General features: G+C 34.6%; 1 protein-coding gene across 1 annotated transcript in view; it reads left to right on the top strand.

Moving 5' to 3' along the window:
- Positions 1-18,496, top strand: part of LRCH1 (leucine rich repeats and calponin homology domain containing 1) — a 114,076-nt gene that overhangs the window by 51,662 nt on the left and 43,918 nt on the right. Inside the window, exons 2-8 of the mRNA XM_063392115.1 lie at positions 1,389-1,533; positions 4,456-4,582; positions 9,897-10,002; positions 10,515-10,651; positions 11,851-11,978; positions 13,855-13,939; positions 18,358-18,463. Coding sequence (XP_063248185.1) covers positions 1,389-1,533; positions 4,456-4,582; positions 9,897-10,002; positions 10,515-10,651; positions 11,851-11,978; positions 13,855-13,939; positions 18,358-18,463 — 834 coding nt within the window. The remainder of the gene's footprint in view (positions 1-1,388; positions 1,534-4,455; positions 4,583-9,896; positions 10,003-10,514; positions 10,652-11,850; positions 11,979-13,854; positions 13,940-18,357; positions 18,464-18,496) is intronic.

The following is an 18,496-nucleotide window of genomic DNA, read 5'->3' as shown; positions in this document are numbered from 1 at the left end:
TAGGGCATCGCTATTGTCTTGGTAGGGGATGGAATAATGAAACCAGCTTCTTGTTGGAAGCAATGAGATGAAGCAAAGTGGAGGCTGACAAGAATAGAATGTGCTGAATTTCAGCTCACATTACAGGAGACAAGAACAAAACTATTAAGTCCTGAGTGGTGATAAGTTTGAATTCAAGCTGTGCTTCTGCACAGCCAACTTCAAAGGAAGTTAAAAAACTCTTCAAACTTCTACCTGTTTGTTCACAAAAAGCAAAAATATAATTTATGGCCCTAAAGACAGAGAACAGATCTTCAGGGCCTTGGAAATAATCCATACTAGGGCTGCTTTTTCCTTTTAGTTTAAGCAAGCTTTGAAATAAGCTTTGAAGGATCAGGCACTAGGCTTAAAATAGCAGCAGTGAAGTGAGGAGATCATTAAGTTCCATTTTTTTCCTTATGATCAGACGTTCCACTTTTTGCATAGGGAATTCCTGTTCCTTCCACTTAACAGGTAACCATTCTTCATGATTATCAGGCTAGTGACATGGGTTGGAAGCCTTTGTGTAGTTTCTGAGGATATTTGTTCTGCAACACTATTTAAACAAAGATGTGAACCCATTTGATTCAGTTGAATACTGGCATCGTTATTAATTTATGACTTGAGCTCACATCAAGTCATATGAGTACTATGATACCTCATTCTTCATACAGTGGTAGTTAAGCAATAAAGCTCAGTAACATTTTTCCTCCTTATTTTCCTTTGTGTTTGTGTGCTTAGAATGGGAAATGAAGAATGAATAACTGATAAAAAGTCAAAAGCTTTTGTTCTGCGGGTACAAGCAGTGTCTTGGGGGATTGGAATCCATCACTGTTGTCTTGTATGTACTCACATAAAATCTTGAAGACCACCACTGTTCCTTTATGTACCATTAATTTATGAATGGTTTAGACCCAGGAAATACTGGTCAGTTTGAAGAATTATCCGAATTGTTTATTAATTTATCTATTTAAAGAAATTAAAGATGTAATCCTGGTTGCTTGTTTTCTCGCAGTGCTGCAGTTATTTGCAGATGTCTAACTGTGCATTGGCTAGATCTTTGGGTATGTTACATGAGCTTTGGAGTATGTTTGCAATTATTTCCTCAGCATATTGAGTCCTGCAAATAATTACGTTTTATTAGACCAAATAAATCCTAATTGAATATTTGCTCTTTTATATGCAGCCTATTTAATTTCAAAATTGTAGAAGTTCGCACTAGCTTTACTTAGCATAATGATACTGATCTAATCTGCTGTCTCCCTGTAAATTATTTTTATTCACTTACTTTAATATTAAAGTGCAGCTTTTCAAAGTACATCTTTATAATGGTTCAAAAAATGTGTCTTCTGTATTTTTCCTCTTTTCAGATTTGTCCAAGAATAGGTTAACTGAAGTTCCTACGGAGTTGTGCCATTTTGTGTCGTTGGAAACACTAAACTTGTACCACAATTGTATCAAAGTTATACCAGATGCCATAGTAAACTTGCAAATGCTAACTTACTTAAATTTGAGGTAAGTTTATCTTTGCCACATGTTTTGTTTATTTGCAAATATGTAAAGCTTTTTTTTTTCTGCTCTTTATAAGGTTCTGGAACAACTGACTGCATTTTTTCATGTTACTGGAAAGGGTAATGCAAAAGCTCACTGGCTGCAGAGACAGCTCTGTATGAAGGCATCACAAATGCCAAAATGTAAAAAAAATCACTAAAAGAAAACTGAGCAATATTAATCGAGTTCTGTCTTTTAATCATCTAACAAATCCAAAATGCTAATCACATCCACACAGTTGTATTCTTTTAATTCACTTCTGATGACAAATTTTGTAAAGCCTGACAGTTTTTTTCCAGTTAAAAAGATGGAGGAACAGAGACAGAGGATTTATATTTTTCACCATAGGGAATGAAATGGAAGAGTGTGATACTTTATCCATCACTGGCATAGTCATACTATGAAAGAAATATAGCTACTGTCTTTTTTAGAAGAAAATGGCAAAGAATTTTTGAGGAACAAAACATCTTTGCCTCCTTTTCAGGCACAATCTGTGTGAATGCTAATCAGTACAGAGAGTTGCTTTTCTGTGGTGAAAAGTGCAGGTGAGTGCACATGTGCTCTTGATGGAGGGCAGGTGAGCCCTTTTTCAGTTGGAGCAAGGTGTGGAGTTTTCTTTGCACAGTTAACTGTGTAAAAACTGTAATAGTGAAGATATAACAGTCTGCTCTTTGCAAGAATGAGGTCTGAGTAGAGGGTGGACTGACTCTTGGTCTTCTAAATTCAGGGAATATAGGTTTGATCATCAGTTTTATCAACAATGAGGATCTTTCTCAAGTCTATATTATTACTGTACTGCAGTTTTGGCCACTGTGGAACACTATTTTGGCTCTAAAAATAGAAGTGGAATAGTGTGTCCTGGAATTAGAGCTTGAGATTTGTATTAGTGTTTCTTAGATATACATAAAGAACTTAAAAACTGGATTCACTTATTAAATATACATAAAACGTCTTGGTAAATTTAGGAATCCAGAATTAACTTGGTTAAAACTTAATTTCATGAAACCACGAATTAGAACTCTGTGTAGTGATAGAATTGGTGAGAGTCTTCTCAAAACTATAATAGATTTTGTATCACATATGAGAGTAAATTGGACAAAATACAAGGAATTTTTTCATTTGATTAACTAACTGACTTCTCTGATTTTAAAATCCCTTCTTTACTTGATTGTGCCCTTCCCCCTGTTAGCTGAATGTAGTGAACAGTCTGAACAAGGAAATACATTCTTGACTTTCTAACTAAGTTGTTTCTTGGCAAGAAATACATAATAGATTTAAAATGCATATCTTTCTGTCTGTTACCAGCAGAGCCCATATGTTGAATAGCATTAGAAAGTGGTGCCAAGAGATCTAAATATAGTCTTTGGGCCTTGGTGCATACTGTTCATGTTTTATTTAAAGAAATTCCTTTGAAACTAATGATGATTTATTACTCACTTGCCCTGGTTATATTCTGTTCCTTATCTCTTAGTGGGTTGCTTCTGAGTTCTGTGAAGCTTAAAAATTGTTTTTACTTACCTTTTTATCTGTGTCTGATCTATAGCATAGGGTTACTGTTTTAGAGTCTAAGGTTCCTCAATTTGAGTTCTTTAGAACTTGAAAAAATATTTCCAAGTAATTTTTCAAAAAAGTTGTGTCTTGGCCTTTTGTAAGGACTCTAGAATTAAGAACCCTGACTTCACAATAAGCATTGATACTTTTTTTCAGCTGCTGCTGGTTAGTAGTTGGATTTCTAACTTTTCTTTTCTTTGGGATATTGATATCTGTCTGTATCCTGGTGTATGCAACAGAGAAATGTTGGTAGTTTCTTTGTACAACATTTTGAGACTGTTGTGTGGAACATGAATATTCACCTCTGTATGCAGATTTGTAGCACACTGCTGGATTGGCAATTGAAGAAATGCTTTGCAACTTGTGGAATTTCAATTTGTTTGTTTGTTTGTTTTTTCACCTCAGTATTACAACTCCTACTGAAATTACACAGGACAAATTTTGCCATGTGTTTCCAGAGTTGAGTGTTTTGTGTTTCCAGAGTTCAGTCATCTGTCTTTGCTTTCTGAAGCAAAGCAGGCATGTAGGCAGAAGCTAGTAAAAATGGTTTATATTGGGTTGCCACTTTAGTTACTGTTCATTGTTTTACTACAGGTTAATAACCATAAGAAAGAAAATGTTATATTTGAAGAAAACTTTTAAATATTCTAGGGGAGAGCAATTACTATGGTATTCTGATGAGCGTAAGGTTTCTTCTGGGAACTGAGCCACAAATTTTTAATCTTCTGGACATGGCAAAGGGTCATGACATTTATCATCTTTAAGCTCTAGCTTAGGAGTCTTGGAAGGAAATGAATCACTGATAGTCTCAGAAATTTTTGCTGTGTTTACCTGGGTTAATAGCACAGAACCATAGTACAAGATGTACCAAGTAGTCTTCAGCTGTACATGTGCTTTAAATTAATTGACAAAATTACCATTTTGTCTGTAATTTATATATTTTGTTTTTCAGCTGTAACAAAAGACATCCATTTTAATGGCACATAAAACCACAGGAATGTTTAAATACTTGCAAAATACTGTCTCAGTTGACTTTCCTGTATTTACTGTGAAGGGAAACAGCTGTTCTTTGTGACAAACAGATTTGTTACAATGTTGTTAAATTGATATAATGCATTTTTTTCAGAGTGGTAAATTCTGCAATATCGTTAGTCAATAATCAGGTATTTCTGATGTGCAAGTGTCTTCTTAATAATTGCCATTTGAAAATTTCCATTTTATTTGCATAAAATATGACCCATGAAAATGAAGAAATTTTGCAATTCTCAGAGTTTACGTGAGTATACAGTAGAACATCACTGATGGTTTTAATATTTTTGTTTTGTTTTGTTGCAGTCGAAATCAGCTTTCTTCTTTGCCAGCTTGCCTGTGTGGTCTTCCTCTAAAAGTCTTAATTGCAAGTAACAATAAGCTAGGTTCCCTTCCAGAAGAGATAGGTCAGCTAAAACAGTTAATGGAATTGGTATGTTACTGATCTTTTTTTTCACTTTTTATTTTGGCTTCTTTTGAGTTTAAATAGAAACAGTAAAATTCACTTTTCACATATATTTGAACAGGTGCTTAATAGTATAATGTAGTTTGCAAAACTTAAGTTTTAAACTTCTCTAGTGTGTTGGATAATAACACAATAAGACCTTCCTTTATGTTCTTCAGGATTCTTTTAAACAACATCACTGCCCTCAGTTCATTCAAAGTTCAGTTTCAAAGTTCCTCATCTTCACCATTTTTGCTCACTGCCTGCCCTGGCTCCCGATTTCACTGTATCAAGTTCTTAAGTTCTGGCATCAGGCTCTGCAAGGTTGTAACCCCTGTAGCACCCTCCCCTACTGTTTCCTTTCTGTGTTGTTGCTATCTGCTTACCACACTGCATTCCACTCGTGATATTTGTCTTATCAGTCTATTTTCATTTTATTTCACTACATTTGTCATGCAACCTTCCTTTCCTGCAACACCTATCTAAACAGATCTACAAAATTATTATACTCCTCTTGTTTTCAAAGCTGTCCACATGAATACTGTTTCTACAAGCAGTAGATAATTTAGAATATATTGTCCAGTCAATGACAGTCTGAAAAAGCAAAACTTATTTGGTACTACAGCATTAAATTAATTTAATTGCACATGTTTGTGGAAAATATATATATGAGAATGCTTCCCTTTCCTCTCCCTTTATCTTCCTCTCATATATATTGTAGACTGAGACTCGGAATTCTTTATGGCATATGTGCTCTGGTTATTTCTATTCATGTTGACCTTTTGAGATACAAACTGACAAACTGCATTTTGACCCTGCTAATTTATGCATAGTAAACCAACCAGATTTGAACTTCCTTCCAGCTGCTGGTATCTCCACTTACAGCAGTTACCTTGCACATCTTTTCTGTACCTGAAACTGCCTTATTATCATATTCTTGTCTTTATAATAGTAGTTCCTCCTCTAAATTACGTTACAGAAATTATAACCTTGCATGAGGCCTCAGCCCTGCTATTGATTCTTCACAGGTGGTATGAAGTGGAAATTGTGGGGCTTTTTCCTTCTGATATTCTTCAGCAACATTCTGTGGTATCAGTCTTCTGTTGCATATTACAATTGATATGGCTGTTGATGAGGATGGTGGGGGTAGTTACCTTTTCCTTTCTGAGTTATGATTGAGTTCAAGACTACCAAGTTTGTTTTGTTTGGTGAGCATTATTAATTTATCTTACCAAATATTTTAAATTTTTGTGTGTGTGTGATGGGTTTAGTCAGATTTACACAGATGGTTCTGATTTAATTATTCTAAAAATGTGTTAGGTTATAGCACTGTTTTTTGTTGTGCTTAAAATAGACACAATAACAAGTGATGGTTCCAGTTTTATAAATAATTTAGGTTAAATTTAACAAAAGTTGAATGAAAACTAAAAGCTTGAGATCAACATTGATTATATCCAAAGCAGATTGGGTTTGTTTAGTTTGAGCATATCATGTATTTAAATTCTGGAATTCTGGATTTTTATATTGCTTTCCAGTTATAGAATAGTTTCAGTGTTACTGTTTGTCATGAAGGACACAACAATTCTTGCTCTAGAAGTATTTCATATGAGAGTCTCTAGCTACATGTCACTTTGGAAGCCTAGGAGATACATGAGAACTGGAAAAGGGCTGCTGCTTGTTGTTTGTTATTTAGAAGGCTTTGGGGGATGGGGGGGGCCTGAATGAAGAACAAGTTTTTGTTAAATTGAGCATGAGTCTTTTCAGATGACCTGATTACACAGTTTGATGCCACCATGTGTGTTTGGTGCATTTCTAGGGAAATGAGTTGCACTATTTAACTGGAAATGACATAACTGTGATGTGTTGGGAGAAGCAAATAGTGGTAGGATTGAGAGTGGGGATCTGTGTTGGCATGTGTAATATAAAGCAGTTTAGATAATAAAAGGTGATCATTGTTCTGAAATGAGTACAAGAAACAAACAAAAACCATTAAGTCATATTGCAGTTGTTGCACAAAAAATTCAGCTGTGTGAGAGCAAAGCCTGAGTAGAATGGGATTCAAGCAGAAGCATCACCCAGCCCTCTAGCAGGGAGTGCTGTTGTTTTGGTGTGTACACAGTGGCAGTGCTGGCCTGGGCCAGGGGATAGACCCTGAGATGCCACCTGGCTCTCTGCAGTTCTTGTATCAGTAGGACATTTCCGAGCAACCTCTGGTTCCCCAAATGTTTCACAAGCTGCATGCAGTGAGATCTGGGTGTACATAGAAAAGGGTTCCTTTTATCCACCTTTTTGATATGAAATTCACCCCTTTAGTCACTGTAGAATGATACAAGCATAATTTGCAAATTAGATCTTTCCAATAAACTCTGCATTTTCCCTTCTATCCTCCAAATGGGATAGGTAATGGTTTTCCTATTACACATAAGTATTTTTATGAATTTCATACCTGTAGCATAGAATAACTGTGGTATTACATGCAGGAAACTTTCAGGTATTCTTTTAAATTTAGGGTTCTGACAGCTAACTTATTTTGGTATGTGTAACATGAATTTTTCTCCATGCAGAATACATTGCCATTATTTGGCAAAAAATTTGGTTGGGAAATTTACTTTCATTTGCTGCAAAAAAAATCTTTAACTCAATCATGCCTCTACTGTCAACCGGGAGAGTGCAAAATTAGTGTGACCCTAATCTGAAACTTACTTTCTGCCAAGGAAAAGTAATTAGGCAGAGATGGCTCAGTAATTGTACCCAAACTGTCAGATGTGCAGTAAAACTCTATTCTCCATCCTATCAGGCAGTATTGCACTTCTGCCTTCTTCAGATAACAGCCCTCTCCATCTCTGGGATGCTCCTATCTCATGTTGGAAGCCTTCAAATTTCTCTGGGATTTGTCCTTTGCCTCATTTATCTATCAGAGACAGCAGCCTGATCATGTGGGACTTGGCTGCCTGCTGTTTGCTGAAAGGGTCCACGTGCTCCTGTACTGTGGAACTTCTTTTTACTGTTCAGTATGACTTCTGTGTCACAAGCTCTGACTGAAGCCATGTGCTTTTTAGGAATAATGGCTCAGTCAGGAGTCCCAAGTTTAAAGTTATGTAAGGAGGAAGTTTGCCTCAATTTAAATGGTTTGGATAAACTTCCCTGTGTGTATGAATAAATATGTTAATATGGAGTCAGAGTACCTTATTGTTTTTTCTGGTAACCTTGCTGCACATATGTGCTGAATTTGATTGGTTTAATGCCATTTAAATGTTACTATAAACAAAGGGAAATAGTTAATGATTTTGCTTTCATGCCACTGAACTTCATGCCACAGAAATTAATGTTAAATATCCTTAATTTAATAAATGTTAAATAAAAGCCGTACATATCTCTGATTTTGACAAATTACCTTGTCATGACAGGACATGGCCTGTCTGGTGAGAATAAAATAGAATTAATACAAGAAGTCTGATCTCAGCAAATATTGGTTTCCCGTGGAACTTGTGTTGTTTGCACTTCAGTTACCTGCAAATGTCCCTGAAGCAGAGTTCCAAACTGCTGGTTGCATAATTTCTTAAGAAATTACTAGCTTGTAAACCATAGGTGTTTGATATTATTGCTTCCATTACTGCCAAAGTAATGAGAAAGTTTAACACTGTCTCTGTCACATACACACTCATGAAGTCTAATAATAGTCAAGAGCATAACTATGAATAAATGTTACAAGTCTTTGTTTTCCACGGCTATTCAGACAAAGGAATAAAAAAAAGCAAGTTGGGCTGCAGTGTTTAGTAGGATAAAGGATACTGCTGTCTCTAGAGATCTTGTGAATGCTGACATGCTGTCACAACAGATCAATCTTATTGAGGATGTTTTGAAAGGCTCTAAGTGGAAGTGGACTTTGTTTTTGAGGTTACACACTGCCAACTCTCTTTTTCTTTTTTTTGATGCTTTCTCGAGAATTCTCTGTCTCTTTCCCTGATTTGTTCTGGTGTGTGTGCCTAAGTACACTTGGTCTAGAGTTTCTTTGCCACAAGGTGACTTTAAATTCTGTGCTCTAAAAATCAAGTATCTAATTATGAAGTAATTTAGAGACTGTAAATTAAAAATAGGACAGTAAAGCTTTAAAAATAAATTATCAGGGAACATGCAATTAACCAAACTTTGTGACAACTTAGGCAAAAATGCACTCATTAGCTGGGACTTTTAATTTCCTTGTCTAAAAGCTACAGTAATTTCCTGACGGTGTTTTGACAAGGGAACTCTTGGCAGCAATAAGATTCTATTACAAGAAGAAACTTGTTGGATACAGTGAATAGCATTGCCAGATCACATTTTGGTGTTACTATAATTATTTTGTTAACTAGATTTTAGGCTCAAAAAGAAGGAGTTAATATAATGCTTTTGGTATTCAAGCAAGCATCTTCAAAGACGTGACTCAGAAATCTGGCTTCTCAAACTTTTGCAGAGCTCCCAGGTTCTTTATAAATCCATTTGAAACAGCTGAGAGAATAGGAGTATTCTGTTGGCTTTTCAGGCAATTTGGGCATAACCCCATTTAGCTTTCATACTGTGAAATACTGTTTCATTCTTTTAGCACAGAAATGACAGCATAATTGGGACATTACTCAAATTTGCAGGTTACCTGGGATTTAAGCAGATTTCCATGTCCATTTGGCAGCAAAAATGGTAGCTAGTATTTAACAGTTGTCTCACTGCAGATTGACTTAATCCCAGAAGTTGATCTTTCATGCACATTTATAGCAGTTTCTTGCTTGAAATAGTTAAGTAATGCCAAAAAAGCTTTGTCACTTTTCATTATGGCCTACTATGTGCTATGCTGGTCAAATATATGTCTTTACTGAGCATTACAGAATGCTATTGCTGTATTACTGTTATTATTATTTTGTTTAAATAGTCCCTTTTGAAGAGCAAGAACTCTTTTAAAAACACGCATCCACACACTTGGATTTTTAAATTTCATCCTAACATATTTGGTTATATAATCACTATACTGAATTCTTCATATGAAGAGCAAAAAATAAGAACTTCTTAAGTAGTTTTGAATATTTAGATAGAAATTAAATTAACTTTCAAAATTAACTTGTTCTTCAAATAAGAATTTGGTCTGGTTTTAAGTAATGTGCAAAAATTCTCCCATGTATCTTTTTTATTGTTGTGACTACAGGACATAGATTGTTGCATTTTTTCAGGTTGATAAAGTGTCACAATGATAATAGCAAATTAGCTGTGTTTGTATTATGGAACGTGTAGGAGCTGGAAGTTCATTATTATTTGTATTACTGTTTTACTGTAGGATGTCAGCTGTAATGAAATCACATCTTTACCGCAGCAGATAGGCCAGCTGAAATCTTTAAAAGAGCTGAATGTCAGAAGAAATTACCTTGAAGTTTTACCCCAAGGTAAAAGCAAATGAACAACAAAAAAAAAAATCTTTACAGTAGCTCTTCTTACTAAAATTTTGAAAGTATTTTTAATCCTATAAATAGATATGATTAAAAAGTAACTGTTACCTTATGTTCAAGTTCCCGTTTGGGTCTGCAGAATGTAACGTTCAATGGTATCCATTGAAGAGCAGTGTGTGAGATTTCTTCAGTGTATCTTTATTATTCCAGGGAACTTTTAAGTTGAACAAATGTCTGAATGCAGTATGGGAACGGCATATTTTTTTTCCTGAACTCAGCTGAGTTTCAGGAAAAAAAAAACATTTCAAAGTATTTGTTTTAGAATTTATTGTCACTTGTATGACAACTCTTTTATTTCCCAGTATAAAATGGAGTAAATGTTGATTTTATTCCTCCCTGAGTTTCTATTCTTCGTGAATGCAAAAGAAGGATTATTCAGTAATATTTTATTATTTTATGCCAAAAATAAAAACAGATATAACACCTTCTCTCCTTTTTATTACTTTTAGAACTAGTACAGCTTCCCTTGGTAAAGTTTGACTTTTCCTGCAATAAAGTGCTTGTGATTCCAATTTGTTTTAGAAAGATGGTGCAGTTACAAGTATTACTGCTTGAGAATAATCCTTTGCAGTCTCCACCAGCACAAGTAAGTAGTAACAGCTATAATTTGTGCCTTAATACTGGATGGCTGCTAACACATTTTAGACTATAGAATGTCACCTTCTGCAATTGCAGGCTTATGAATTTGTCATCGCAGACTGTTGATAGTTGTTGATACCTAAATAAGACATAGGATGTATCTAAATAAGAGATTAAAAATATCCTCTATTCTCAATATGAATTTGTGCAGCACTTAAACCAGCACACATCTAGATGTCCATTCTATTAGCTGTTTATTTTTTTATTTCTATCTGCATATGAAAGTTAACCTTGGAATATGTGTATAATTTTGAAAAAGAGTAGTGATAAACTTCCTGGGTAATTTTTGTTTCTGTTAAAAAGAAACCAGTTCTAGAAGGTTCTACAGTGATTTGTTAACTTTAACTTAAAAAATATGCAGATGGTCTAAAACATAATCCATGTGAAATTTATTTCACTTTATAGTGTAAGTTTATAGATTGTGAAAGAAATAAAACTCTTCTTTGGAACTGTAGGCCACTCTGAGTAATAAAGATAAATGAATGCAACCTCTGCTGCTTAAGGACAATTTTGTTGTTAATTTACTAGACAGTAGATTCAAACTGCATCTCTGAAAGCCACAGTTGTTCTATATCAGCAGTTGTTGAAATATTTAAGAATTTTACTACATTGGAGAAATGCTTTTCATAATCAATAGTGATGCTGCCTTTAAACTAAAAAATACAAAGCAAAAGGTGTGCACTTAAAGAAAAAGAAAATGCTAAAATGAAGGTGAATTGCATCGTAAGTATGCTTGAACGCTACTAAAAACAATGTGACCAGGAATATAAAGAGCACATTAAATGTCATTATACACTAGTTTTGAAAAATAATTAATTACTCAATTTATAGTTAGTAATAGGCCATACCATATATTTTAATATATTTCTTTTTGAGTTAGAAACTCATTTGGACTTTTCAAAAGTAGAATATATGATTTTGTTGTTTTCTGTCTTAGTCTCTGAGGGTATTTATACTGGTAAATACAAATCATTGAGTATATAAGTGAAGTACTTACTAATTTAAAAAAAAAGAATAAAATCTATTTTCCTTTAAGTGAAATCTGTAATGTTAGTTGAATTTCAGGAAGGTTTACACTAAGTGACACTTGGAATAAATTACTTTTTTTATTCTAGTTTTAAACCTAATTTTTTCCTTGTCCCACAGATTTGTACAAAGGGTAAGGTGCATATATTCAAATATCTGACTGTACAAGCCTGTCAGATTAAAACAGCAGACTCGCTGTATCTTAATGCCATAGAACCACAGCATTTGCCACAACCTGTGGAAGAGAGGTATGTATGAAAGTCTCACTTGTTTTTTTTCATGTAAAATTAAAAAAAATAAAATAGTATTTAAGTTCCACAGTTTTGTTTCTTTAGATGCTATTCAGAGTACACTTTTTTGCTCTGACATTTCATTTGCTTTTATTGTAATGAAATCCCCATAAGAATTTAGAAAATTAAAAATTAATTCTGATTGAAATAAGCAGCACATTAGTTAAGAGTTCAAAAGTGAACCCTAGTTTAAATGTATCCTCTTTCTAGTGGACTCCTGGAATACATTGAAAATAATCAAATGGTAGTTATGTTAGGTGTTGGCTTGACCTATCTATCTATCTACACATAAAATAAATTTTAATTTCATATGTTGTTTTGTGATTTATGTTTTATGATTTATATGTGATTTGTATGTTTACACACTTGTGTGACAGCTTAATATTTTTAATTCATCCAAAGTCATCTGTCAAACAAAGAGAACTGCATGAATATTGAGATGCTTTTAAAATGAAGTGTGGTAATTTGTTAGCAAAATGAGGCAAAATCTTCTGTGTCTCGCATCAGATTTGCAGGAAATGGCATCTTGTACCATGGTTTAAGGACAGGAACCAGATACAAAGCAGATAATTTCTTTGAGCTCATTCTCCATAGCTGGTTGGAAACCAGCTTTTCCCAGTCTTTCTTTGCTAGCAAGGGCAATATAATATAACCAGTGAGAGAAAGTATGATATCTTTGAAGAGAAGTACTCAATGAAAACGAAGTGTTGATATGAATAATAGTAGAGATGTTACTGCTAAAAATCTGGAAGTAAAAAAAACAAGAGCTGATAGGGAATCCCCCTTTCAGTCATCTCAATAAAGTTTGAATCAAATTGCTTTCCTCCATGTACCTTTGGAGATCCCTTTGTGCATTTCTATCAGATAAATGTCAAAGGTGAGAAGAATCCAGGATGAGGAGTGGGTGTTCATTTGGGAGATACCTACTGGTTTTCTGTTTTATTCTTTTAGTATACAAGAAAATTGACTGGTATGTCATATCCTGTGTGGTATTTTGGTCATATTGAAGAATACAGGTTAGGGTAAGGGGATGGTACAGAGTAGATTTCCAAAGGCAGTTTCTGCAAAATAATCTTCAGTGTTTACTGATAGGAGCTAATTTAAGATTAGTATTAATGAATCAGATACCTTCTTCATGTGAAAACTGATAAAGTTCCTTTCTTAAATTGCTGTGTTAATCTGATTTCAGTATCATAGCTTTCAGGATAGCAAATAAAGGAATAATAAGGTATATTTTTTAAAAAAAGGTGATGAGAGTATTACATCTAATAGTGCACTTTAAAATGAGTAGAGGTCATATTGGGTAATGAAACCAGTATAGAGAGCATTTGTCATTATTACAGTAATTTTCTCAAAAACCTAAATTCCAAAGTATATTTTAAGGCACCAAAAGGAGGTTTCTGTGTTAATAATTACTTCAAGCCTGAGGGAGATGTGAGTTCTGTTTTAATGGATCAATGGTTACAATTAAATCAGTTGACTCCACTTTGAGTTTTACTATTTTGGTTTCTTCTCCCATGGCTAAATTGCTTCAGTTCTGTCCTGCTTTCCTAGTAACTAAGCAGTTTTCCCTACGGTATAGACAAAAGCAAGCTGATAGCAGATGATTTCTGTTGTTTCATTAATCCTTAGGCTAGCTAACCATTCAATCTGATCTATTTTACCAATACCAGATTGTAAATGTTTAGTGTTTTACTGTACTAGGCTATTTCACCTTTACCATTAAGAACAGTTTGAAATTTGCTCAGAGTTAAGTGGAACCAGAACAGAATTTGAATGTAAATGCTATGATAGCTTTTTACTGATTTTTAATTTTTTTTTTCTTCACATCTAGCATTGATGACATCTACCCAAGTAAAAAGGACTCAGATTCAGGTGTTGGTAGTGATAATGGTGATAAACGTTTGTCAGCAACAGAGGTAAGTTACCTGCCTTTTGTGTTGAGCTGCTCTCCCAGCACTCATATTTTGACTGTGTTTTAAGTTGAATAATAATGTGAAAAGATTTTTAGATTTAAAATCTCTGCAACCATATCCTTGACATAAATTTTACACTAAGGAATAGCTAAAACAAAAATAAAAGGAGATTGGCTTTGGGTTTTTTTTGGTGGGGTTTTTTGTTGTTGGATTTTGTTGTTTGTTTGTTTTTCAAATTTTTTGTTTGTACACTGTTTGGAGTGGGCAGTGAGACGCTTCCAAATGGTTACAGACTTGTCAGCAGTGAAAATTCTCTACAGTTTTGTGGCAGTTTACATAACCTAGAGATTGAGAAACAAACCAGAATTCACGTTTGCTGTTTCCAACAAAGTAAACATGCTAACAGGTTACAAACCAATGACTTCGCACATATTTTTCTCTTTGCCTGATTACTCTTTCCTGTTGGAAATTTACAGTGCCCAGTCCCAATATGCTCTGTGATGTGTTTATGGCAGATTGCTGTGGTGTAGAAACTTTAGAAACTTGGCAGGTTTTAAGGTGTTTAAATGTTCTGGCAGCTAGGCAATGCTGAAAATAAACTTTCAGATCTTTTCCTGAACTTCGCTGTCTGACTGAGCAAAGAGAAAGGATAGCATTGTGGGGCTAGTGTTGTCCTAAGCAGTTAGAACTGATCCACAGAGGTTTTTTCTGAGACACTGCTTAGCTCAACAGGGCACTAAATCTATGTGGAGTTGAACTGAATAGATAATGGTAAATAAGTAAATAGTTAGCAGTATAAATCAGTGGTGATCTTTCTGAAATGTAAAGTAGTGAGATTTGTTGTCTGACCTAATGGGAAATGCCTCACAGTAAAATGACCTTCTTGCTTACCTTAATTAAAATATTTTTACACTGATTCTTTAGTGTTTTTCTCCTCCTTTGAGGAGAAGGGATTTTGTTTCTTTTGAAACAAAGTATGAAGAATCAAGCTTAGGTACTGAATTTATAGTTACTCAAACGCAAACTGAACATGAATCCACTTAATCACTGCTATTAAAGTACTTTATAAAACCCCACGTGAATTTCCAAATGTTTGGAGAATTTCCAAGTGTTTCTTGGTAGATGGAAGTGAAGCAGAATTGTTATGATTTCTAGCCAAATCTCTAAAGGTTTACCTCTTGCTGCAAGAGCATTCAGTCTGTTCAGAGACACTTAAAAACTGTTTTGCCAGTCTTACACTTCCTGAAGCTCAGTTGGCTTGTTAATGAGACTGATATTCCAGAATTTCCTTTAGCTATAAATATCACCTTTAGAAAATAGATCATGTTACCGTAATCAAAATATAGCAATTGAAATGCTGCAAAACATATTTTGAAGACTACCAACAGTGAATCAATGTGTTTTTAATAGCACAAAGCTTTATTTATATGAAAACTATTTACTTATTCTATTCCCACCTGATTGCTGCTCTACTTTCAAGAAGAAATAGATGCTGAGATCAGTAATCCCAAATGCATTTGATAGTAAATTTACCACTCACTTTCCTTCTAATGTGACCTTTAATACCTGTATCACATATGGGAACTGTGCAAGAAATATTAGCATGATGTAAATACAGGTTCATATGTGTTGTTAATTACAGTCAGAAAGTTCCATACCAAACATTAAATAAACATTAAATGATCAGTTATAATCATTAAAACATGTTTCTGAGGGTTTTTTTTTTAATGATTATAAACTACTGTTTAGTCTGGAGAGTAGTGACTATTGAGTTTTTATTCTTTTACAGAAAAAACTATGATGTCATTTTTCATGTGTAACTTAATAACAGAAATGAATCAGTTGTTTAAACACTAATGTTGGTTTCAGGAAGCTTGCTGAATTGACTTTAGATGAATACAGAGGAGGGAATAATTGATGAAATAAACGATTTGTGTATCTCTCTCAGACTTGGTAGGGTCCCTAGAGCATCACTTTTCCCAGCTACAGCCATCTTGGGCACTTCAATTGAAAGATATCTTGTAGCACTGCTATAAAATTGATCATTTTAACTTGAAGGCAAATTTTGCCTTAAGCTAGTGTAGCATCTTCCTCATCTTTTAGGAAAAATACAGCATTTTGATTAATTTCCTGCCTTCATTGGGCCTTATTTTTCCTTTTGTTAAAATTCATTAAAATGAGATTAGAATGGTGTCTGTGCTTTATTACTGGTATGAGTGATGCATTAGTACCAGCAGGAATACATATGAAGAGTCTTTCAAAGTGCATCATCTCAATTCTGTCTTAGAATAATGTTAGGTATTTTTGATTCTTATATGTCTATTATCTTCTGTTGCTGTCTGAGTGAAGAATAAAACTGTGGAAGAAGGAAGTTGGATACAGTATTTCGCCTGTGAAGGAGTGATATTTTTGTATTATCCAAGGCTGCTTTGGAAAGTTTTTGTTTTGTAGTATAGTGGCAGGAAACACCTGGAAAATTAATTGCAGAATTCTGTAGGTTCTGAATGTGAGACATAGCCTGTTAAAGGAATATTTTCTTGTTTCCAAATTCAATGATCTGCCCCTTTTGTTTACCAACACACCAAAATATTTTCCTCAAAGTCTGTGTTACTCTGTTGAGAAAAAAAAAAAAAGTACCTGTTCCGAATCCAGACCTTCTAATAATGTATGTGGGAACATTTTACTGTACTATTTTCTAAGGAGAATTGAAAAATTACACAACATGAACTTTGATCTAGAATAACTAAATTTAGTACTTAAATGTCACCTGAGATACAGCCTGAAAGAGAAGGAACTTGGATATAACCTAGGTTGTCTGAATGAATTTATATTGTACTTGTCTTTTTGTTTTTTTAAGCTGTTGGATTGTCACTGCTTCAGATCTAAAAGACTTTTGTGCTTAGGGTACTTGGAGTGTCATTTATTTTCTGTTGAAAATGCTAATCGGTTTCATTGTAAAATAGCATTAATTTTAAAATTAAAAATTTATTTTGAAAAGGTTTTGTGAAGCCCCTGAACACCCTTTTGAATTTTTTCCTCCTTAAGCCGAGGAATACAGCCAGTGAATTCAGAGTTAATAACATACAGTTTATTCATCAGAAAGAATATTCATCATGGTCCACATTTACAACTTGTTTTGTGTCCAAGGTATCCTTGGAAAATAGGAACAACCACATGTATCTTTGATAGAGTTTTTAAGAGCAAGGTGGATTTCTCCATCCTTTATCACAAACTTTAGCTTCAGAAGTTAGAAAAAATACTTCCTACATAGATTATGAACATATGAAAGTAGCAAGAACGGCAAACTTCTACTAGAAGCTAGCTAGAATTAAATAACTGATTATATGTAAAACATTTCATTGCAGATCTTTTTTGTTACAGTGGTCTGAACTGATAAAATGGGGAATATAATTTCCTTAAAAACTACATTTTTAAGGGATATGGAACAAAGTGCTATATGTATTATAGCAGTTATAATTACAGAATACATGGATGGAAAATGTATGCCCAGAGTAGCAAGTTACAGAAACACAGAGCATTTAAAGAATGAACAACCCGTGGGTTTACTGGAAAACATGTTTACAAAGTTCTGAGACTGTTGTAGTGGTAAGTTCTCCGTCTCAGGGGAGCAAGAATAGAAACTTGGCCTCTTGTGCAAACTGTGGTTTTGCTGTAGCTCACTTCAGGAGGGGATGTGAGCAGGTCCCACTTGAGCAGGTCGCTGCTGGCCCTGCAGAGAAACAGAGCCATAGTGGCTGGGGACAGAATTGTACCTGTGCTTCCTTGTGCAGCTGCTATCTGTAAAGTCATAGACAGGATTGTCTTGTAGATACAAGTAATGTGTTTTGGTATACCAGCTAATACAGCTGAAAAAATGGGTGAACTTTTAAGTCAGAAAAAGCTAGTGTACTGGAGAGTCTATGCTTTTTTTTTTCCAGCTCTGTCAGTTAATATAATTAAAGGTGTTGCCTTACTTGATGTTGATCTTGCTTGCTGTAGCCATTTAGTTCAGAAGCTGCATGGTAAAGCAGGTAGTAAGAATTGCGGAGGGGAAGAAAAAAAGGGCTGTGATATGAGGCTTAGTGTTTGTACAGGCTTTGGTGGCTACAAGGAAGCCCTGTTTTCAGCTGCCCCAGGGAAGCACAGACAGCAGCACAGTGCAGTGTCAGTGCAAGGAGAGGACTAGTGCAGTGAGTAAGACAGGAAAAGAGGACATGTGAATTGTTCTGCTTGGCAAACCTCCTGTGAGGATGTATTCAGCATGACTACAACTTCTCACAACAGGATGTGGTCATGTTAGATGCTCTGGTATCCTCTCCCATGTTAATTTGCAGCTCTTTAGTGAGCACTCTTGTTAACATGTACATTTTTATCATTCTTGGTTTGAGCTGGGACTAGTGTTTCTCTTATTTTTTTCCTAGCCATCTGATGAAGATACTATCAGCTTTAATGTTCCAATGTCAGACATTATGGAAGAAGATCACATTATAAAGGATGATTCAGTTCACCATCCTAACTCAAGAAAAGGTTGGAATGTAAAAAAACATGGGCGTTAAATAC

The sequence above is a fragment of the Prinia subflava genome, chromosome 3 (genome assembly GCF_021018805.1).
Source record: "Prinia subflava isolate CZ2003 ecotype Zambia chromosome 3, Cam_Psub_1.2, whole genome shotgun sequence".
Lineage (NCBI taxonomy): Eukaryota > Metazoa > Chordata > Aves > Passeriformes > Cisticolidae > Prinia > Prinia subflava.
The sequence above is the reverse complement of the archived record's forward strand: the minus strand, read 5'-3'. Positions and strand labels throughout refer to the sequence as shown.